The sequence below is a fragment of the Oncorhynchus mykiss genome, chromosome 22, assembly GCF_013265735.2.
Source record: "Oncorhynchus mykiss isolate Arlee chromosome 22, USDA_OmykA_1.1, whole genome shotgun sequence".
NCBI classification, from domain to species: Eukaryota; Metazoa; Chordata; class Actinopteri; order Salmoniformes; family Salmonidae; genus Oncorhynchus; species Oncorhynchus mykiss.
The window spans coordinates 51253504-51278400 of NC_048586.1; the positions used below are offsets into that span (position 1 = coordinate 51253504).

The window sequence follows — 24897 nt, forward strand, 5'->3', positions numbered from 1 at the left end:
TAATGTTCTGTAGTATGTCATTCTGTATTATGTCATTCTGTATTACGTCATTCTGTATTATGTCATTCTGTATTATGTCTCATGTTCTGTGTTATTGTCTATTAATGTTCTGTATTATGTCATTCTGTATTACGTCATTCTGTATTACGTCATTCTGTATTATGTCATTCTGTATTACGTCATTCTGTATTACGTCATTCTGTATTATGTCATTCTGTATTACGTCATTCTGTATTACGTCATTCTGTATTATGTAATTCTGTATTATGTCATTCTGTATTATGTCATTCTGCATTACGTCATTCTGTATTATGTCATTCTGTATTATGTCATTCTGAATTATGTCATTCTGTATTGTCATTCTGTATTACGTCATTCTGTATTATGTCATTATGTATTATGTCATTCTGCATTACGTCATTCTGCATTGTCATTCTGTATTACGTCATTCTGTATTATGTCATTCTGTATTACGTCATTCTGTATTATGTCATTCTGCATTATGTCATTCTGTATTATGTCATTCTGTATTATGTCATTCTGCATTATGTCATTCTGTATTATGTCATTCTGTATTATGTCATTCTGTATTATGTCATTCTGTATTATGTCATTCTGTATTATGTCATTCTGTATTACGTCATTCTGTATTTTGTCATTCTGCATTATGTCATTCTGTATTATGTAATTCTGTATTATGTCATTCTGTATTATGTCATTCTGCATTGTCATTCTGTATTGTATTTAATGTTTTGTGTGGAACCCCAGGAAGAGTAGCTGCTGCTTTTGCAACAGCTAATAGGGATCCTAATAAAATACCAAACACCCCATAGAGCATCGTTCATACTGTAGACAGACAGACTGCCCCATAGAGCACCATTCATACTGTATAGACAGACAGACTGCCCCATAGAGCACCATTCTTACTGTAGACAGACAGACTGCCCCATAGAGCACCATTCATACTGTATAGACAGACAGACTGCCCCATAGAGCACCATTCTTACTGTAGACAGACAGACTGCCCCATAGAGCACCATTCATACTGTATAGACAGACAGACTGCCCCATAGAGCACCATTCTTACTGTATAGACAGACAGACTGCCCCATAGAGCACCATTCATACTGTAGACAGACAGACTGCCCCATAGAGCACCATTCATACTGTAGACAGACAGACTGCCCCATAGAGCACCATTCATACTGTATAGACAGACAGACTGCCCCATAGAGCACCATTCTTACTGTATAGACAGACAGACTGCCCCATAGAGCACCATTCATACTGTAGACAGACAGACTGCCCCATCGAGCACCATTCATACTGTATAGACAGACAGACTGCCCCATAGAGCACCATTCTTACTGTATAGACAGACAGACTGCCCCATAGAGCACCATTCATACTGTATAGACAGACAGACTGCACCATAGAGAACCATTCTTACTGTATAGACAGACAGACTGCCCCATAGAGCATCATTCTTACTGTATAGACAGACAGACTGCCCCATAGAGCACCATTCATACTGTAGACAGACAGACTGCCCCATAGAGCACCATTCATACTGTATAGACAGACAGACTGCCCCATAGAGCACCATTCATACTGTACAGACAGACATACTGCCCCATAGAGCACCATTCATATTGTATAGACGACAGACTTCCCCATAGAGCACCATTCATATTGTATAGACAGACAGACTGCCCCATAGAGCAACATTTATACTGTAGACAGACAGACTGCCCCATAGATAATCATTAATACTGTATAAACAGACAGACTGCCCCATAGAGCACCATTCATACTGTAGACAGACAGACTGCCCCATAGAGCACCATTCATACTGTATAGACAGACAGACTGCCCCATAGAGCACCATTCATACTGTATAGACAGACAGAATTTCCCATAGAGCACCATTCATACTGTATAGACAGACAGACTGCCCCATAGAGCACCATTCATACTGTATAGGCAGACAGAATGCCCCATAGAGCATCATTCATACTGTATAGACAGACAGACTGCCCCATCGAGCACCATTCATACTGTATAGACAGACAGACTGCCCCATAGAGCACCATTCATACTGTATAGACAGACAGACATACTGCCCCATAGAGCACCATTCATACTGTATAGACAGACAGACTGCCCCATAGAGCACCATTCATACTGTATAGACAGACAGACATACTGCCCCATAGAGCACCATTCATACTGTACAGACAGACATACTGCCCCATAGAGCACCATTCATACTGTATAGACAGACAGACTTCCCCATAGAGCACAATTCATATTGTATAGACAGACAGACTGCCCCATAGAGCACCATTCATACTGTAGACAGACAGACTGACCCATAGAGAATCATTCATACTGTATAAACAGACAGACTGCCCCATAGAGCACCATTCATACTGTAGACAGACAGACTGCCCCATAGAGCACCATTCATACTGTATAGACAGACAGACTGCCCCATAGAGCACCATTCATACTGTATAGACAGACAGACTGCCCCATAGGGCACCATTCATATTGTATAGACAGACAGACTGCCCCATAGAGCACCATTCATACTGTATAGACAGTCAGACTGCCCCATAGAGCACCATTCATACTGTATAGACAGTCAGACTGCCCCATAGAGCACCATTCATTATGTATAGACTGACTGCCCCATAGAGCATCATTCATACTGTATAGACAGACAGACTGCCCCATAGAACACCATTCATACTGTATAGACAGTCAGACTGCCCCATAGAGCACCATTCATTATGTATAGACTGACTGCCCCATAGAGCATCATTCATACTGTATAGACAGACAGACTGCCCCATAGAGCACCATTCATACTGTATAGACAGTCAGACTGCCCCATAGAGCACCATTCATTATGTATAGACTGACTGCCCCTTAGAGCATCATTCATACTGTATAGACAGACAGACTGCCCCATAGAACACCATTCATACTGTATAGACAGACAGACTGCCCCATAGAGCACCATTCATACTGTATAGACAGACTGCCCCATAGAGCATCATTCTTACTGTATAGACAGACAGACTGCCCCATAGAGCACCATTCATACTGTATAGACAAACTGCCCCATAGAGCACCATTCATACTGTAGACAGACAGACTGCCCCATAGAGCACCATTCATACTGTAGACAGACAGACTGCCCCATAGAGCACCATTCATACTGTATAGACAGACAGACTGCCCCATAGAGCACCATTCATACTGTATAGACAGATAGACTGCCCCATAGAGCACCATTCATACTGTATAGACAGACAGACTGCCCCATAGAGCACCATTCATACTGTATAGACAGACAGACTGCCCCATAGAGCACCATTCATACTGTATAGACAGACAGACTGCCCCATAGAGCACCATTCATACTGTATAGACAGACAGACTGCCCCATAGAGCACCATTCATACTGTATAGACAGACAGACTGCCCCATAGAGCACCATTCATACTGTATAGACAGACAGACAGACTGCCCCATAGAGCACCATACATACTGTATAGACAGACAGACTGCCCCATAGAGCACCATTCATACTGTATAGACAGACAGACTGCCCCATAGAGCACCATTCATACTGTATAGACAGACAGACTGCCCCATAGAGCACCATTCATACTGTATAGACAGACAGACTGCCCCATAGAGCACCATTCATATTGTATAGACAGACAGACTGCCCCATAGAGCACCATTCATACTGTATAGACAGACAGACTGCCCCATAGATTACCATTCATACTGTATAGACAGACAGACTGCCCCATAGAGCACCATTCATACTGTATAGACAGACAGACTGCCCCATAGAGCACCATTCATACTGTATAGACAGACAGACTGCCCCATATAGCACCATTCATACTGTATAGACAGACAGACTGCCCCATAAAACACCACTGTATAGACAGACAGACTGCCCCATAGAGCACCATTCATACTGTATAGACAGACAGACTGCCCCATAGAGCACCATTCATACTGTATAGACAGACTGCCCCATAGAGAATGCTTCATACTGTAGACAGACAGACTGCCCCATAGAGCATCATTCATACTGTATAGACAGACAGACTGCCCCATAGAACACCATTCATACTGTATAGACAGACAGACTGCCCCATAGAGCACCATTCATACTGTATAGACAGACAGACAGACTGCCCCATAGAGCACCATTCTTACTGTATAGACAGACAGACTGCCCCATAGAGCACCATTCATACTGTATAGACAGACTGCCCCATAGAGCACCATTCATCCTGTATGTGAGTGAACTAGCTGTCTGTCTGATAGTCTGACCCAGATGTTCACATTAGCTGCTTCAAGCATAAAAGAGGTGTGTGTGTGTGTGTGTGTGTGTGTGTGTGTGCGTGCGTGCGTGCGCGACGTGCTTCCGCCCGTCTGGCAGTTGAGTTGGCATCCTGTCTCCTGCCTCCACATGGCTGAGCTCAAAACACACAGCCGACCCAGACCACAACCTAGTAGAGAACTAGACCAGGTACAGCCAGAGATAAGGGGTCAACCCAGACCACAACCTAGTAGAGAACTAGACCAGGTACAGCCAGAGATAAGGGGTCAACCCAGACCACAACCTAGTAGAGAACTAGGCCAGGTACAGCCAGAGATAAGGGGTCAACCCAGACCACAACCTAGTAGAGAACTAGACCAGGTACAGCCAGAGATAAGGGGTCAACCGAGACCACAACCTAGTAGAGAACTAGACCAGGTACAGCCAGAGATAAGGGGTCAACCCAGACCACAACCTAGTAGAGAACTAGGCCAGGTACAGCCAGAGATAAGGGGTCAACCGAGACCACAACCTAGTAGAGAACTAGACCAGGTACAGCCAGAGATAAGGGGTCAACCCAGACCACAAACTAGTAGAGAACTAGACCAGGTACAGCCAGAAATAAGCCAGAGAAAGACAAATGGCATCCTATTCCCTACATAGCAAATATAAGTTAACAGGAGTAGACTATGTAGGGAATAGGATGCTATGTAGGGAATATGACACTATGTAGGGAATAGGACACTATGTACAGAATAGGACACTATGTAGGGAATAGGATGCTATGTAGGGAATAGGACACTATGTAGGGAATAGGATGCTATGTAGGGAATAGGACACTAAGTAGGGAATAGGATGCTATGTAGGGAATAGGACACTAAGTAGGGAATAGGATGCTATGTAGGGAATAGGATGCTATGTAGGGAATAGGATGCTATGTAGGGAATAGGATGCTATGTAGGGAATAGGATGCTATGTAGGGAATAGGATGCTATGTAGGGAATAGGTTGCTATGTACAGAATAGGACACTATGTAGGGAATAGGATGCAATGTAGGGAATAGGATGCTATTTGGGACGGAGGTGACAGACACCTTTATTGGCCATTAAAAGTATACTTATCTCTTTGTTTTAAACATTTAAGAAGCAAAAGCAAATATGTGATGTATTTGTAACGTATACAGTCGCACTGGATTTGCCACAGGGTCTTAGTCCTACTTACATGGTCTGTCTAGGGGTCCTAGTTACATGGTCTGTCTAGGGGGCCTAGTTACATGGTCTGTAACCTGACTGTCTAGGGGTCCTAGTTACATGGTCTGTAACCTGACTGTCTAGGGGTCCTAGCTACATGGTCTGTAACCTGACTGTCTAGGGGTCCTAGTTACATGGTCTGTAACCTGACTCATTATGTCTAGGGGTCCTAGCTACATGGTCTGTAACCTGACTGCCTAGGGGTCCTTAGCTACATGGTCTGTAACCTGACTCATTATGTCTAGGGGTCCTAGCTACATGGTCTGTAACCTGACTCATTATGTCTAGGGGTCCTAGTTGCATGGTCTGTAACCTGACTCATTATGTCTAGGGTCCTAGCTACATGGTCTGTAACCTGACTGTCTAGGGATCCTAGTTACATGGTCTGTAACCTGACTGTCTAGGGGTCCTAGTTACATGTTCTGTAACCTGACTCATTATGTCTAGGGGTCCTAGTTACATGGTCTGTAACCTGACTGTCTAGGGGTCCTAGTTACATGGTCTGTAACCTGACTGCCTAGGGGTCCTAGCTACATGGTCTGTAACCTGACTCGTTATGTCTAAGGGTCCTAGCTACATGGTCTGTAACCTGACTCGTTATGTCTAGGGGTCCTAGCTACAAATGGTCTGTAACCTGACTCGTTATGTCTAGGGGTCCTAGCTACATGGTCTGTAACCTGACTCATTATGTTTAGGGGTCCTAGCTACATGGTCTGTAACCTGACTCATTATGTCTAGGGGTCCTAGTTACATGGTCTGTAACCTGACTGTCTAGGGTCCTAGTTACATGGTCTGTAACCTGACTCATTATGTCTAGGGGTCCTAGCTACATGGTCTGTAAACTGACAGTCTACGGGTCTTAGCTACATGGTCAAAAACCTGACTCGTTATGTCTAGGGGTCCTAGCTACATGGTCTGTAACCTGACTCATTATGTCTAGGGGTCCTAGCTACATAGTCTGTAACCTGAATCATTATGTCAAGGGGTCCTAGTTACATGGTCTGTAACCTGACTCATTAAGTCTAGGGGTCATAGCTACATGGTCTGTAACCTGACTGTCTAGGGGTCCTAGTTACATGGTCTGTAACCTGACTCATTATGTCTAGGGGTCCTAGTTACATGGTCTGTAACCTGACTGTCTAGGGGTCCTAGCTACATGGTCTGTAACCTGACTCATTATGTCTAGGGGTCCTAGCTACAAATGGTCTGTAACCTGACTCGTTATGTTTAGGGGTCCTAGCTACATGGTCTGTAACCTGACTCATTATGTCTAGGGGTCCTAGTTACATGGTCTGTAACCTGACTGTCTAGGGGCCCTAGTTACATGGTCTGTAACCTGACTCATTATGTCTAGGGGTCCTAGCTACATGGTCTGTAAACTGACTGTCTACAGGTCCTAGCTACATGGTCTGTAACCTGACTCGTTATGTCTAGGGTCCTAGCTACATGGTCTGTAACCTGACTCATTATGTCTAAGGGTCCTAGCTACATAGTCTGTAACCTGAATCATTATGTCTAGGGGTCCTAGTTACATGGTCTGTAACCTGACTCATTATGTCTAGGGATCCTAGTTACATGGTCTGTAACCTGACTGTCTAGGGGTCCTAGTTACATGGTCTGTAACCTGACTCATTATGTCTAGGGGTCCTAGTTACATGGTCTGTAACCTGACTCATTATGTCTAGGGGTCCCAGTTACATGGTCTGTAACCTGACTGTCTAGGGGTCCTAGTTACATGGTCTGTAACCTGACAGTCTAGGGGTCCTAGCTACATGGTCTGTAACCTGACTCATTATGTCTAGGGTCCTAGTTACATGGTCTGTAACCTGACTCATTATGTCTAGGGGTCCTAGTTATATGGTCTGTAACCTGAATGTCTAGGGGTCCTAGTTACATGGTCTGTAACCTGACAGTCTAGGGGTCCTAGCTACATGGTCTGTAACCTGACTCATTATGTCTAGGGTCCTAGTTACATGGTCTGTAACCTGACTCATTATGTCTAGGGGTCCTAGCTACATGGTCTGTAACCTGACTCGTTATGTCTGGAGGTCCTAGCTGCATGGTCTGTAACCTGACTCATTATGTTTAGGGGTCCTAGCTACATGGTCTGTAACCTGACTGTCTAGGGGTCCTAGCTACATGGTCTGTAACCTGACTGTCTAGGGGTCCTAGTTACATGGTCTGTAACCTGACTCATTATGTCTAGGGGTCCTAGCTACATGGTCTGTAACCTGACTGCCTAGGGGTCCTTAGCTACATGGTCTGTAACCTGACTCATTATGTCTAGGGGTCCTAGCTACATGGTCTGTAACCTGACTCATTATGTCTAGGGGTCCTAGTTGCATGGTCTGTAACCTGACTCATTATGTCTAGGGGTCCTAGCTACATGGTCTGTAACCTGACTGTCTAGGGATCCTAGTTACATGGTCTGTAACCTGACTGTCTAGGGGTCCTAGTTACATGTTCTGTAACCTGACTCATTATGTCTAGGGGTCCTAGTTACATGGTCTGTAACCTGACTGTCTAGGGGTCCTAGTTACATGGTCTGTAACCTGACTGCCTAGGGGTCCTAGCTACATGGTCTGTAACCTGACTCGTTATGTCTAAGGGTCCTAGCTACATGGTCTGTAACCTGACTCGTTATGTCTAGGGGTCCTAGCTACAAATGGTCTGTAACCTGACTCGTTATGTCTAGGGGTCCTAGCTACATGGTCTGTAACCTGACTCATTATGTTTAGGGGTCCTAGCTACATGGTCTGTAACCTGACTCATTATGTCTAGGGGTCCTAGTTACATGGTCTGTAACCTGACTGTCTAGGGTTCTAGTTACATGGTCTGTAACCTGACTCATTATGTCTAGGGGTCCTAGCTACATGGTCTGTAAACTGACAGTCTACGGGTCTTAGCTACATGGTCAAAAACCTGACTCGTTATGTCTAGGGGTCCTAGCTACATGGTCTGTAACCTGACTCATTAAGTCTAGGGGTCATAGCTACATGGTCTGTAACCTGACTGTCTAGGGGTCCTAGTTACATGGTCTGTAACCTGACTCATTATGTCTAGGGGTCCTAGTTACATGGTCTGTAACCTGACTGTCTAGGGGTCCTAGCTACATGGTCTGTAACCTGACTCATTATGTCTAGGGGTCCTAGCTACAAATGGTCTGTAACCTGACTCGTTATGTTTAGGGGTCCTAGCTACATGGTCTGTAACCTGACTCATTATGTCTAGGGGTCCTAGTTACATGGTCTGTAACCTGACTGTCTAGGGGCCCTAGTTACATGGTCTGTAACCTGACTCATTATGTCTAGGGGTCCTAGCTACATGGTCTGTAAACTGACTGTCTACAGGTCCTAGCTACATGGTCTGTAACCTGACTCGTTATGTCTAGGGTCCTAGCTACATGGTCTGTAACCTGACTCATTATGTCTAAGGGTCCTAGCTACATAGTCTGTAACCTGAATCATTATGTCTAGGGGTCCTAGTTACATGGTCTGTAACCTGACTCATTATGTCTAGGGATCCTAGTTACATGGTCTGTAACCTGACTGTCTAGGGGTCCTAGTTACATGGTCTGTAACCTGACTCATTATGTCTAGGGGTCCTAGTTACATGGTCTGTAACCTGACTCATTATGTCTAGGGGTCCCAGTTACATGGTCTGTAACCTGACTGTCTAGGGGTCCTAGTTACATGGTCTGTAACCTGACAGTCTAGGGGTCCTAGCTACATGGTCTGTAACCTGACTCATTATGTCTAGGGTCCTAGTTACATGGTCTGTAACCTGACTCATTATGTCTAGGGGTCCTAGTTATATGGTCTGTAACCTGAATGTCTAGGGGTCCTAGTTACATGGTCTGTAACCTGACAGTCTAGGGGTCCTAGCTACATGGTCTGTAACCTGACTCATTATGTCTAGGGTCCTAGTTACATGGTCTGTAACCTGACTCATTATGTCTAGGGGTCCTAGCTACATGGTCTGTAACCTGACTCGTTATGTCTGGAGGTCCTAGCTGCATGGTCTGTAACCTGAATCATTATGTTTAGGGGTCCTAGCTACATGGTCTGTAACCTGACTCATTATGTCTAGGGGTCCTAGTGTGACGACCCTCCCACTCTGTCTGCTGTATTCTGTCTTGTTTCCTTATTAGGATGCCGGTGGGCGGAGTTGGGAGGGTTGTCAGCTTCATGGGAAACACCTGGGCCAGGTGTCTCCCAGGATAAATAGACCTCTTCCACATTCATGGAGGAGACTCTCTCCATGCAGACACCTTTGTAGATTGTGTTGTGGTTCTTGGTGGCCGTTTGTTTGCTTTGGCACCTTTCAACACCCTGCATTATCACATTCATGCATGCAAAACACTCACTTACGCTACTGATTACACACATCATTGTATATTTTCGTTAGTTGCTTTAGTTAATAAATATATATTTTGTTACTCCTTATCTCCACGTTGTCTCCCTTTGTTACGGGCTTTGAGCCGGTTCGTGACAAGTGGGAGCTCATCCGGGATATTTGAACTATTGGTTTGGGAGAACGTGGAGGTAATTTGAACTGTTGGTTTGGGAGACCGTGGAAGTACGTGTTTGTTTGCATATTGTGTTTGAGTTTTATAGGCCCAGTATTGGTTGCCTTTGTTGTTTGGATTGTGTGCTGCGTTGGGGAGAGTATAATGGTTAGTTTCCAGGCCCTGCCTAGCCTGGAAACGTTTGTTCTACTTTCTGTTGGGACATCAGTCTGAGGAGGTGAGTAAATCAGCTGTGTACCTCGGTAGGAGATTTGTGTAGGGTAGTGGAACTTGCTACCTGGAGCTATAGCCTTTTCCCCTGATAGGCTTAGCGACGTGTTTCAATTTTGGACATGTTGGGCATGGTTAAATGTTTGTTATTTTTGTGTGGTGTCTGTGGACTGAGCAGTTGTCTCGGGGGCACATCCGTGGCTTGGTGGAATTTGCCAGCATGCTGGGGAGTTCTATTTCCTTGCCAGCGGGCTACAGTGCGTAAATACCCACCGCAAATCTGCATGAAGACTAGGGTTGAGTTATTGTAGGTTTTGGGGAAGCTCCGTATCTCATCTCTCTTCTGTGGTGCTCAGGGTGATTGTCATTTCTCTGGTTGTGGTCTGATGTGCTCAGCAGAGGGGTTGAGCAAGATTATTTACTTATGACTATGGTGTCTCATGTAGACAAGTTCATTCGCTTTCATCAGAGGAACTGTTAGAATTAGGTACTAAAGAACAGCTGAAGATCGCTGAACACTACAAGGTTAAATGATTGAAATTAGTGAAATTCTGTTTCGTTGGAAGTGACTATGAATCGTTGGAAGTGACTATGAATCGTTGGAAGTGACTATGAATCGTTGGAAGTGACTATGAATCGTTGGAAGTGACTATGAATCGTTGGAAGTGACTATGAATCGTTGGAAGTGACTATGAATCGTTGGGAGTTGTAAAAAAATTAAGAAGGACCCTGATGTTCTTTTCGTTGGAGTTTGTAGCTGTTGTGGTCTTTTGTGCCATGTTCCTGAATGTTTACGTGACTGACCATTGGTTGGGGTTGTCATGTTCTAGCTTTCCTGTCTGTTCCCTCCTGGTCTTGTGTTCTTCTTTCCTCTTAAATATTGCTTCCTATGCGCAAAGGTTGCTGAGGTCTGAGGAGGTTGGCTGGTGGAGGTGTGAACATTTAACCCCTCACCAATTTGGGACGCAGAGGCTGTGTCAATTTGGGACGCAGAGGCTGTGTCAATTTGGGACGCAGAGGCTGTGTCAATTTGGGACGCAGAGGCTGTGTCAATTTGGGACGCAGAGGCTGTGTCAATTTGGGACGCAGAGGCTGGTATGTTGTTCCGGGGTCCTTGTTGGTCCCCGGTTTTATGGGGGGGAATGTGACGACCCTCCCACTCTGTCTGCTGTATTCTGTCTTGTTTCCTTATTAGGATGCCGGTGGGCGGAGTTGGGAGGGTTGTCAGCTTCATGGGAAACACCTGGGCCAGGTGTCTCCCAGGATAAATAGACCTCTTCCACATTCATGGAGGAGACTCTCTCCATGCAGACACCTTTGTAGATTGTGTTGTGGTTCTTGGTGGCCGTTTGTTTGCTTTGGCACCTTTCAACACCCTGCATTATCACATTCATGCATGCAAAACACTCACTTACGCTACTGATTACACACATCATTGTATATTTTCGTTAGTTGCTTTAGTTAATAAATATATATTTTGTTACTCCTTATCTCCACGTTGTCTCCCTTTGTTACGGGCTTTGAGCCGGTTCGTTACATGGTCTGTAACCTGACTGTCTAGGGGTCCTAGCTACATGGTCTGTAACCTGACTCATTATGTCTAGGGGTCCTAGTTACATGGTCTGTAACCTGACTCATTATGTCTAGGGGTCCTAGCTACATGGTCTGTAACCTGACTGTCTAGGGGTCCTAGTTACATGGTCTGTAACCTGACTCATTATGTCTAGGGGTCCTAGTTACATGGTCTGTAACCTGACTCATTATGTCTAGGGGTCCTAGCTACATGGTCTGTAACCTGACTGTCTAGGGGTCCTAGTTACATGGTCTGTAACCTGATTCATTATGTCTTGGGGTCCTAGCTACATGGTCTGTAACCTGACTTGTCTAGGGGTCCTAGATACATGGTCTGTAACCTGACTCATTATGTCTAGGGGTCCTAGTTACATGTCCTGTAACCTGACTCATTATGTCTAGGGGTCCTAGCTACATGGTCTGTAATCTGACTCATTATGTCTAGGGGTCCTAGTTACATGGTCTGTAACCTGACTCATTATGTCTAGGGGTCCTAGCTACATGGTCTGTAACCTGACTCATTATGTCTAGGGGTCCTAGTTACATGGTCTGTAACCTGACTGTCTAGGGGTCCTAGTTATATGGTCTGTAACCTGACTCATTATGTCTAGGGGTCCTAGCTTCATGGTCTGTAACCTGACTCATTATGTCTAGGGGTCCTAGTTGCATGGTCTGTAACCTGACTGTCTAGGGGTCCTAGTGACATGGTCTGTAACCTGACTCATTATGTCTAGGGATCCTAGTTACATGGTCTGTAACCTGACTGTCTAGGGGTCGTAGTTACATGGTCTGTAACCTGACTCATTATGTCTAGGGGTCCTAGTTACATGGTCTGTAACCTGACTGCCTAGGGGTCCTAGCTACATGGTCTGTAACCTGACTCGTTATGTCTAGGGGTCCTAGCTACATGGTCTGTAACCTGACTCGTTATGTCTAGGGGTCCTAGCTACAAATGGTCTGTAACCTGACTCGTTATGTCTAGGGGTCCTAGCTACATGGTCTGTAACCTGACTCATTATGTTTAGGGGTCCTAGCTACATGTTCTGTAACCTGACTCATTATGTCTAGGGGTCCTAGTTACATGGTCTGTAACCTGACTGTCTAGGGTCCTAGTTAAATTGTCTGTAACCTGACTCATTATGTCTAGGGGTCCTAGCTACATGGTCTGTAAACTGACTGTCTACGGGTCCTAGCTACATGGTCTGTAACCTGACTCGTTATGTCTAGGGGTCCTAGCTACATAGTCTGTAACCTGAATCATTATGTCTAGGGGTCCTAGTTACATGGTCTGTAACCTGACTCATTAAGTCTAGGGGTCATAGCTACATGGTCTGTAACCTGACTGTCTACGGGTCCTAGCTACATGGTCTGTAACCTGACTCGTTATGTCTAGGGGTCCTAGCTACATGGTCTGTAACCTGACTCATTTGGTCTAGGGGTCCTAGCTACATAGTCTGTAACCTGAATCATTATGTCTAGGGGTCCTAGCTACATGGTCTGTAACCTGACTCATTATGTTTAGGGGTCCTAGCTACATGGTCTGTAACCTGACTCATTATGTCTAGGTGTCCTAGTTACATGGTCTGTAACCTGACAGTCTAGGGTCCTAGTTACATGGTCTGTAACCTGACTCATTATGTCTAGGGGTCCTAGCTACATGGTCTGTAAACTGACTGTCTACGGGTCCTAGCTACATGGTCTGTAACCTGACTCGTTATGTCTAGGGTCCTAGCTACATGGTCTGTAACCTGAATCATTATGTCTAGGGGTCCTAGTTACATGGTCTGTAACCTGACTCATTAAGTCTAGGGGTCCTAGCTACATGGTCTGTAACCTGACTCATTAAGTCTAGGGGTCCTAGCTACATGGTCTGTAACCTGACTCATTAAGTCTAGGGGTCCTAGTTACATGGTCTGTAACCTGACTGCCTAGGGGTCCTAGCTACATGGTCTGTAACCTGACTCGTTATGTCTATGGGTCCTAGCTACATGGTCTGTAACCTGACTCGTTATGTCTAGGGGTCCTAGCTACAAATGGTCTGTAACCTGACTCGTTATGTCTAGGGGTCCTAGCTACATGGTCTGTAACCTGACTCATTATGTTTAGGGGTCCTAGCTACATGGTCTGTAACCTGACTCATTATGTCTAGGTGTCCTAGTTACATGGTCTGTAACCTGACAGTCTAGGGTCCTAGTTACATGGTCTGTAACCTGACTCATTATGTCTAGGGGTCCTAGCTACATGGTCTGTAAACTGACTGTCTACGGGTCCTAGCTACATGGTCTGTAACCTGACTCGTTATGTCTAGGGTCCTAGCTACATGGTCTGTAACCTGAATCATTATGTCTAGGGGTCCTAGTTACATGGTCTGTAACCTGACTCATTAAGTCTAGGGGTCCTAGCTACATGGTCTGTAACCTGACTCATTAAGTCTAGGGGTCCTAGCTACATGGTCTGTAACCTGACTGTCTAGGGGTCCTAGTTACATGGTCTGTAACCTGACTCATTATGTCTAGGGGTCCTAGTTACATGGTCTGTAACCTGACTCATTATGTCTAGGGGTCCCAGTTACATGGTCTGTAACCTGACTGTCTAGGGGTCCTAGTTACATGGTCTGTAACCTGACTGTCTAGGGGTCCTAGTTACATGGTCTGTAACCTGACTCATTATGTCTAGGGGTCCTAGTTACATGGTCTGTAACCTGACTCATTATGTCTAGGGGTCCCAGTTACATGGTCTGTAACCTGACTGTCTAGGGGTCCTAGCTACATGGTCTGTAAACTGACTGTCTACGGGTCCTAGCTACATGGTCTGTAACCTGACTCATTATGTTTAGGGTCCTAGCTACATGGTCTGTAACCTGAATCATTATGTCTAGGGGTCCTAGTTACATGGTCTGTAACCTGACTCATTAAGTCTAGGGGTCCTAGCTACATGGTCTGTAACCTGACTCATTAAGTCTAGGGGTCCTAGCTACATGGTCTGTAACCTGACTCATTAAGTCTAGGGGTCCTAGTTACATGGTCTGTAACCTGACTGCCTAGGGGTCCTAGCTACATGGTCTGTAACCTGACTCGTTATGTCTATGGGTCCTAGCTACATGGTCTGTAACCTGACTCGTTATGTCTAGGGGTCCTAGCTACAAATGGTCTGTAACCTGACTCGTTATGTCTAGGGGTCCTAGCTACATGGTCTGTAACCTGACTCATTATGTTTAGGGGTCCTAGCTACATGGTCTGTAACCTGACTCATTATGTCTAGGTGTCCTAGTTACATGGTCTGTAACCTGACAGTCTAGGGTCCTAGTTACATGGTCTGTAACCTGACTCATTATGTCTAGGGGTCCTAGCTACATGGTCTGTAAACTGACTGTCTACGGGTCCTAGCTACATGGTCTGTAACCTGACTCGTTATGTCTAGGGTCCTAGCTACATGGTCTGTAACCTGAATCATTATGTCTAGGGGTCCTAGTTACATGGTCTGTAACCTGACTCATTAAGTCTAGGGGTCCTAGCTACATGGTCTGTAACCTGACTCATTAAGTCTAGGGGTCCTAGCTACATGGTCTGTAACCTGACTGTCTAGGGGTCCTAGTTACATGGTCTGTAACCTGACTCATTATGTCTAGGGGTCCTAGTTACATGGTCTGTAACCTGACTCATTATGTCTAGGGGTCCCAGTTACATGGTCTGTAACCTGACTGTCTAGGGGTCCTAGTTACATGGTCTGTAACCTGACTGTCTAGGGGTCCTAGTTACATGGTCTGTAACCTGACTCATTATGTCTAGGGGTCCTAGTTACATGGTCTGTAACCTGACTCATTATGTCTAGGGGTCCCAGTTACATGGTCTGTAACCTGACTGTCTAGGGGTCCTAGCTACATGGTCTGTAACCTGACTCATTATGTCTAGGGGTCCCAGTTACATGGTCTGTAACCTGACTCATTATGTTTAGGGGACCTAGCTACATGGTCTGTAACCTGACTCATTATGTCTAGGGGTCCTAGTTACATGGTCTGTAACCTGACTGTCTAGGGTCCTAGTTACATGGTCTGTAACCTGACTCATTATGTCTAGGGGTCCTAGCTACATGGTCTGTAAACTGACTGTCTACGGGTCCTAGCTACATGGTCTGTAAACTGACTGTCTACGGGTCCTAGCTACATGGTCTGTAACCTGACTCGTTATGCCTAAAGGACCACTAGAAACAGGCATGCCTAAAGGACCACTAGAAACAAAAGAAAAGCCCGGATGGCCACCAAACCAACCACCTCACAGCTCTCAAACAGGGACCCTGACAATCCCTACTTGCTTATCAACCGGGCTCAGCACATGTACAAGGTTGCTGCTGCCCCCCTGGGGAACGGAGTGTGGAAGTGCTAGTGTGCTGTCTAAACTACCCAACCATTTCCCTAACATGTGACGCATGTCTGTAAGCAGACAATGAATGATGTATTGGCAAATCCATATTAACAGAGTGATGTGGAGACTCCGATTTTTCACTTTTCAATGTATGTCAAACAAAAAGCAATGAAACTCGCAAAGTTAAACAAACCATACAACTTTTAAAACACACACACACACACGTGAAGGCAGTAAAAATCCTCCTCAGTGATTAATCACATTCTGACGGCTTGACGACGGGAGATAGTGTTTCACTGGGGCTGTCTGAGCATGTAAATGAAATTAAGGGGTGTGACGGTGAGTGAGAACAGTGTGTGTGTGTGTGTGTGTGTGTGTGTGTGTCCACGTCCGTGTACATCTGTGTGCTTGTGCACTCCCCAGTGTGTGTGAAGGTGACTCCTACCTCCTCTCAGCAGCTCAGTGTGCAGGTAGGCCAGCCCCCGTGTGACAGAGTGTGTGAGGCGACAACAGCTGACCCAGTCTCCTGTCTGCAGACTCAGGTACTGACACAGAGAACCCTGGAGAGGAGAACGACAACATGACTTTACTATTTCATCGTAGACACACGGTTGTCAGCTCACTTCTCACCAGATTTTTACAGAGGAAAAGGAGGACAATGAGGAAGAGGAAGAAGAAGAGGAAGTGGAAGAGGTGGAGGGGGAGGAGGGAGGAGAGAGGAGGAAAAGGTGGAGGAGGAAGCGGTGGAGGAGGAAGAGGTGGAGGAGGAGGAAAAGGTGAAGAAGAGATGGAGGAGGAAGAGGTGGAGGAGGAAGAGGTGGAGGAGGAAGAGATGGAGGAAGGAGAAGGAAGAAGAGATGGAGGAGGAAGAGGTGGAGGAGGAGTATGAAGTGGAAGAGCAAACAAACCACATAAAATCACAGAGAACAGCATCACTGGAGTCTGGGAGGAAAATTGTATACACAATGCTGAACTGAGGATGACGTCTGCGTTCCAAATGGGACCCTATTCCTTATGGGTACTGGTCAAAGGTAGTCCACTATATAAGGATTAGGGTGCCATTTGAGATTCCGGCTATGACGCACAGCCACAGAGAACAGTGAGAGTCTAAGGACCTGAGGAATATAGTTAATTAGAACTATGTTATATTACTATAGAACAGACACATCATGAGCCCTGGCTGAGTCCTGGTTGTCATGGTGACATAATGGCTACAGGAACACAGAGAGAGAGAGAGAGAGAGAGAGAGAGAGAGAGAGAGAGAGAGAGAGAGAGAGAGAGAGAGACAGAGACAGAGACAGAGAGAGAGAGAGAGAGAGAGAGAGAGAGAGAGAGAGAGAGAGAGACAGAGAGAGAGAGAGAGAGAGAGAGAGAGAGAGAGAGAGAGAGGGAGAGAGAGAGAGAGAGACAGAGAGAGAGAGACAGAGAGAGAGAGAGAGAGAGAGAGAGAGACAGAGACAGAGAGAGAGAGAGAGAGAGAGAGAGAGAGAGAGAGAGAGAGAGAGAGAGAGAGACAGAGAGAGAGAGAGAGAGAGACAGAGAGAGAGAGAGAGAGAGAGAGAGAGAGAGAGAGAGAGAGAGACAGAGAGAGAGAGAGAGAGAGAGAGAGAGAGAGAGAGAGAGAACCAAACAAACCAAAACAAAGGCAAAGTCTTCTCATGCTTTGTTGATTTCAAAAAAGCCTTCAACTAAATTTGGCATGAGGGTCTGCTATACAAACTGATGGAAAGTGGTGTTGGGGGTAAAACATACGTCATTATAAAATCCATGAACACAAATAACAAGTGTGCTGTTAAAATTGGCAAAAAACACACATTTCTTCCCAAAAGGTCGTGGGGTGAGACAGGGATGCAGCTTAAGCCCCACCCTCTTCAACATATATATCAACGAATTGGTGAGGGCACTAGAACAGTCTGCAGCACCCGGCCTCATCCCTACTAGAATCTGTTTGCTGATGATCTGGTGCTTCTGTCACCAACCAAGGAGGACCTACAGCAGCACCTAGATCTTCTGCACAGATTCTATCAGACCTGGGCCCTGACAGTACATCTCAGTAAGACTAAAATAATGGTGTTCCAAAAAAGGTCCAGTCACCAGGACCACAAATACAAATTCCATTTAGACACCGTTGCCCTAGAGCACACAAAAAACTATACATACCTTGGCCTAAACATCAGCGCCACAGGTAACTTCCACAAAGCTGTGAACGGTCTGAGAGACAAGGCAAGAAGGGCATTCTATGCCATCAAAAGGAACATAAAATTCAACATACCAATTAGGATCTGGCTAAAAATACTTGAATCAGTTATAGAACCCATTTCCCTTTATGGTTGTGAGGTCTGGGGTCCGCTCACCAACCAAGGATTCACAAAATGGGACAAACACCAAATTGAAACTCTGCATGCAGATTTGTGCAAAAATATCCTCCGTGTACAACGTAGAACACCAAATAATGTATGCAGAGCAAAATTAGGCCGAATCCATAACAAAGCCATCACCTACAGAGAGATGAACCTGGAGAAGAGTCCCCTAAGCAAGCTGATCCTGGGGCTCTGTTCACAAACACACCCCACAGAGCCCCAGGACAGCAACACAATTAGACCCAACCAAATCATGAGAAAACAAAAAGATAATTACTTGACACATTGGAAAGAATTAACAAAAAAACAGACCAAACTAGAATGCTATTTGGCCCTAAACAGAGAGTACACAGTGGCAGAATACCTGACCACTGTGACTGACCCAAACTTAAGGAAAGCTTTGACTATGTACAGACTCAGTGAGCATAGCCTTGCTATTGAGAAAGGCCGCCGTAGGCAGACATGGCTCTCAAGAGAGACCTGAAAATAGCTGTGCAACAACGCTCCCCATCCAACCTGACAGAGCTTGAGAGGCTCTCAAGAGAAGACAGGCTATGTGCTCACTGCCCACAAAATGAGGTGGAAACTGAGCTGCACTTCCTAACCTCCTGCCCAATGTATGACCATATTAGAGAGACACATTTCCCTCAGACTACACAGATCCACAAAGAATTCGAAAACAAATCCAATTTTGATAAAGTCCCATATCTACAGGGTGAAATTCCACAGTGTGACATCACAGCAGCAAGATTTGTGACCTGTTGCCACGAGAAAAGGGCAACTAGTGAAGAACAAACACCATTGTAAATACAACCCATATTTATGCTTATTTATTTTTCTTTGTGTACTTTAACTATTTGTACATTGTTACAACACTGTATATATAATATGACATTTGTAATGTCTTTATTGTTTTGAAACTTCTGTATGTGTAATGTTTATTGTTCATTTTTATTGTTTATTTCACTTTGTATAATATCTACCTCACTTGCTTTGGCAATGTTAACACATGTTTCCCATGCCAATAAAGCCCCTTGAATTGAATTGAATTGAATTGAATTGAATTGAGAGAGAGAGAGAGAGAGAGAGAGAGAGAGAGAGAGAGAGAGAGAGAGAGAGAGAGAGAGAGAGAGAGAGAGAGAGAGAGAGAGAGAGAGAGAGAGAGAGAGAGAGAGAGAGAGAGAGAGAGAGAGAGAGAGAGAGAGAGAGAGAGAGAGAGAGAGAGACAGAGAGAGAGAGAGAGAGAGAGAGAGAGAGAGAGAGAGACAGAGAGAGAGAGAGAGAGAGAGAGAGTGTGACAGAGAGAGAGAGAGAAACAGAGAGAGAGCGAGAGAGAGAGAGAGAGAGAGAGAGAGAACATTATGCAGCAATAATTCTCAGGGGAAACTATCTACCCAAGGTGACCTGGTGTCTGGTAAAAAGAAATCTAACCCCGATCATCGACAGAAATATCTGCTGAGACGATACACAATCTATTCTATTCTAGTCAAATGACAGAGACAGGAAACCTTCTATTCTAGTCAAATGACAGAGAGAGACAGGAAACCTTCTATTCTAGTCAAATGACAGAGACAGGAAACCTTCTATTCTAGTCAAATGACAGAGACAGGAAACCTTCTATTCTAGTCAAATGACAGAGAGAGACAGGAAACCTTCTATTCTAGTCAAATGACAGAGAGAGACAGGAAACCTTCTATTCTAGTCAAATGGCAGAGAGACAGGAAACATTCTATTCTAGTCAAATGACAGAGACAGGAAACCTTCTATTCTAGTCAAATGACAGAGGCAGGAAACCTTCTATTCTAGTCAAATGACAGAGACAGGAAACCTTCTATTCTAGTCAAATGACAGAGACAGGAAACCTTCTATTCTAGTCAAATGACAGAGACAGGAAACCTTCTATTCTAGTCAAATGACAGAGACAGGAAACCTTCTATTCTAGTCAAATGACAGAGACAGGAAACCTTCTATTCTAGTCAAATGACAGAGAGAGACAGGAAACCTTCTATTCTAGTCAAATGGCAGAGAGAGACAGGAAACCTTCTATTCTAGTCAAATGACAGAGACAGGAAACCTTCTATTCTAGTCAAATGACAGAGACAGGAAACCTTCTATTCTAGTCAAATGACAGAGGCAGGAAACCTTCTATTCTAGTCAAATGACAGAGACAGGAAACCTTCTATTCTAGTCAAATGACAGAGAGAGACAGGAAACCTTCTATTCTAGTCAAATGACAGAGACAGGAAACCTTCTATTCTAGTCAAATGACAGAGACAGGAAACCTTCTATTCTAGTCAAATGACAGAGAGAGACAGGAAACCTTCTATTCTAGTCAAATGACAGAGACAGGCAACCTTCTATTCTAGTCAAATGACAGAGACAGGAAACCTTCTATTCTAGTCAAATGGCAGAGATAGACAGGAAACCTTCTATTCTAGTCAAATGACAGAGACAGGAAACCTTCTATTCTAGTCAAATGACAGAGAGAGACAGGAAACCTTCTATTCTAGTCAAATGACAGAGAGACAGGAAACCTTCTATTCTAGTCAAATGACAGAGAGACAGGAAACCTTCTATTCTAGTCAAATGACAGAGACAGGAAACCTTCTATTCTAGTCAAATGACAGAGACAGGAAACCTTCTATTCTAGTCAAATGACAGAGACAGGAAACCTTCTATTCTAGTCAAATGACAGAGACAGGAAACCTTCTATTCTAGTCAAATGACAGAGACAGGAAACCTTCTATTCTAGTCAAATGACAGAGAGAGACAGGAACCCTTCTATTCTAGTCAAATGACAGAGACAGGAAACCTTCTATTCTAGTCAAATGACAGAGACAGGAAACCTTCTATTCTAGTCAAATGACAGAGAGAGACAGGAAACCTTCTATTCTAGTCAAATGACAGAGACAGGAAACCTTCTATTCTAGTCAAATGACAGAGGCAGGAAACCTTCTATTCTAGTCAAATGACAGAGACAGGAAACCTTCTATTCTAGTCAAATGACAGAGACAGGAAACCTTCTATTCTAGTCAAATGACAGAGGCAGGAAACCTTCTATTCTAGTCAAATGACAGAGACAGGAAACCTTCTATTCTAGTCAAATGACAGAGAGAGACAGGAAACCTTCTATTCTAGTCAAATGACAGAGACAGGAAACCTTCTATTCTAGTCAAATGACAGAGACAGGAAACCTTCTATTCTAGTCAAATGACAGAGAGAGACAGGAAACCTTCTATTCTAGTCAAATGACAGAGACAGGCAACCTTCTATTCTAGTCAAATGACAGAGACAGGAAACCTTCTATTCTAGTCAAATGGCAGAGATAGACAGGAAACCTTCTATTCTAGTCAAATGACAGAGACAGGAAACCTTCTATTCTAGTCAAATGACAGAGAGAGACAGGAAACCTTCTATTCTAGTCAAATGACAGAGAGACAGGAAACCTTCTATTCTAGTCAAATGACAGAGAGACAGGAAACCTTCTATTCTAGTCAAATGACAGAGACAGGAAACCTTCTATTCTAGTCAAATGACAGAGACAGGAAACCTTCTATTCTAGTCAAATGACAGAGACAGGAAACCTTCTATTCTAGTCAAATGACAGAGACAGGAAACCTTTTATTCTAGTCAAATGACAGAGAGAGACAGGAAACCTTCTATTCTAGTCAAATGACAGAGACAGGCAACCTTCTATTCTAGTCAAATGACAGAGACAGGAAACCTTCTATTCTAGTCAAATGGCAGAGATAGACAGGAAACCTTCTATTCTAGTCAAATGACAGAGACAGGAAACCTTCTATTCTAGTCAAATGACAGAGAGAGACAGGAAACCTTCTATTCTAGTCAAATGACAGAGAGACAGGAAACCTTCTATTCTAGTCAAATGACAGAGAGACAGGAAACCTTCTATTCTAGTCAAATGACAGAGACAGGAAACCTTCTATTCTAGTCAAATGACAGAGACAGGAAACCTTCTATTCTAGTCAAATGACAGAGACAGGAAACCTTCTATTCTAGTCAAATGACAGAGACAGGAAACCTTCTATTCTAGTCAAATGACAGAGACAGGAAACCTTCTATTCTAGTCAAATGACAGAGAGAGACAGGAACCCTTCTATTCTAGTCAAATGACAGAGACAGGAAACCTTCTATTCTAGTCAAATGACAGAGACAGGAAACCTTCTATTCTAGTCAAATGACAGAGAGAGACAGGAAACCTTCTATTCTAGTCAAATGACAGAGACAGGAAACCTTCTATTCTAGTCAAATGACAGAGGCAGGAAACCTTCTATTCTAGTCAAATGACAGAGACAGGAAACCTTCTATTCTAGTCAAATGACAGAGACAGGAAACCTTCTATTCTAGTCAAATGACAGAGGCAGGAAACCTTCTATTCTAGTCAAATGACAGAGACAGGAAACCTTCTATTCTAGTCAAATGACAGAGAGAGACAGGAAACCTTCTATTCTAGTCAAATGACAGAGACAGGAAACCTTCTATTCTAGTCAAATGACAGAGACAGGAAACCTTCTATTCTAGTCAAATGACAGAGAGAGACAGGAAACCTTCTATTCTAGTCAAATGACAGAGACAGGCAACCTTCTATTCTAGTCAAATGACAGAGACAGGAAACCTTCTATTCTAGTCAAATGGCAGAGATAGACAGGAAACCTTCTATTCTAGTCAAATGACAGAGACAGGAAACCTTCTATTCTAGTCAAATGACAGAGAGAGACAGGAAACCTTCTATTCTAGTCAAATGACAGAGAGACAGGAAACCTTCTATTCTAGTCAAATGACAGAGAGACAGGAAACCTTCTATTCTAGTCAAATGACAGAGACAGGAAACCTTCTATTCTAGTCAAATGACAGAGACAGGAAACCTTCTATTCTAGTCAAATGACAGAGACAGGAAACCTTCTATTCTAGTCAAATGACAGAGACAGGAAACCTTCTATTCTAGTCAAATGACAGAGACAGGAAACCTTCTATTCTAGTCAAATGACAGAGAGAGACAGGAAACCTTCTATTCTAGTCAAATGACAGAGACAGGAAACCTTCTATTCTAGTCAAATGACAGAGAGAGACAGGAAACCTTCTATTCTAGTCAAATGACAGAGACAGGAAACCTTCTATTCTAGTCAAATGACAGAGACAGGAAACCTTCTATTCTAGTCAAATGACAGAGACAGGAAACCTTCTATTCTAGTCAAATGACAGAGAGAGACAGGAAACCTTCTATTCTAGTCAAATGACAGAGACAGGAAACCTTCTATTCTAGTCAAATGACAGAGGCAGGAAACCTTCTATTCTAGTCAAATGACAGAGACAGGAAACCTTCTATTCTAGTCAAATGACAGAGACAGGAAACCTTCTATTCTAGTCAAATGACAGAGGCAGGAAACCTTCTATTCTAGTCAAATGACAGAGACAGGAAACCTTCTATTCTAGTCAAATGACAGAGAGAGACAGGAAACCTTCTATTCTAGTCAAATGACAGAGACAGGAAACCCGGTAGAACCTGGTATAACCCGGTAGAACCCTGTAGAGGACAGTAGTCCAGTAGAGCCCAGCAGACCCCAGCAGAACCCTGTAGAGGCCAGCAGAGATCAGTAGAGCCCAGTAGAACCCTGTAGAGCCTAGTAAACCTCTGTAGACCCCTGTAGAAGACAGTAGAGGACAGTAGATCCTAGTAGAACCCTGTTGAGGCCAGCAGAGCCCAGTAGAACCCTGTGGAGGCCAGTAGAACCCGGTAGAACCTGATATAACCCAGTATAACCCAGTAAAACCCTGTAGAGGCCAGCAGATCCCTGTAGAGGCCAGCTGTCCAGTAGAGCCTAGAATAACCCTGTAGAGGCTAGTATAACTCAGTAGAACCCTATAGAGGCCAGTAGAAGCCATTAGATGCCAGTATAACCCATTAGAGGCTAGCAGAAACCAGTAAAGCATAGTAGAACCCAGTAGAGCCCAGCAGAACCCTGTAGAGGCCAGCAGAGATCCGTAGAGCCCAGTAAAGGCTAGCAAAATCCTAAAGAGGCAAGAAGAGCCCAGTAGAGCCTTGTAGAAACTTGTAAAGCCTAGTAGATACCCTGTCAAACCCTGTAGAGGACAGTAGATGACAGTAGAGGCTAGCAGACCCCTGTAGAAGCCTGCAGAGCCTAGTAGAACCCTGTAGAGACCAGTAGAACCCAGTAGAACCCTGTAGAGCCTGATAGAGGCCAGTAGAACTCAGTTGAGGCCAGCAGAGTCCAGTAGACTC

At 44.4% G+C, this 24897-nt stretch overlaps 1 protein-coding gene across 1 annotated transcript in view; it reads right to left on the reverse strand.

Moving 5' to 3' along the window:
* bmpr2b (bone morphogenetic protein receptor, type II b (serine/threonine kinase)) overlaps positions 1-24897 on the reverse strand; it is a 179336-nt gene that overhangs the window by 55901 nt on the left and 98538 nt on the right. The window contains exon 6 of the mRNA XM_036959091.1: positions 16721-16835. Within this exon, the coding sequence (XP_036814986.1) occupies positions 16721-16835 (115 nt within the window). The remainder of the gene's footprint in view (positions 1-16720; positions 16836-24897) is intronic.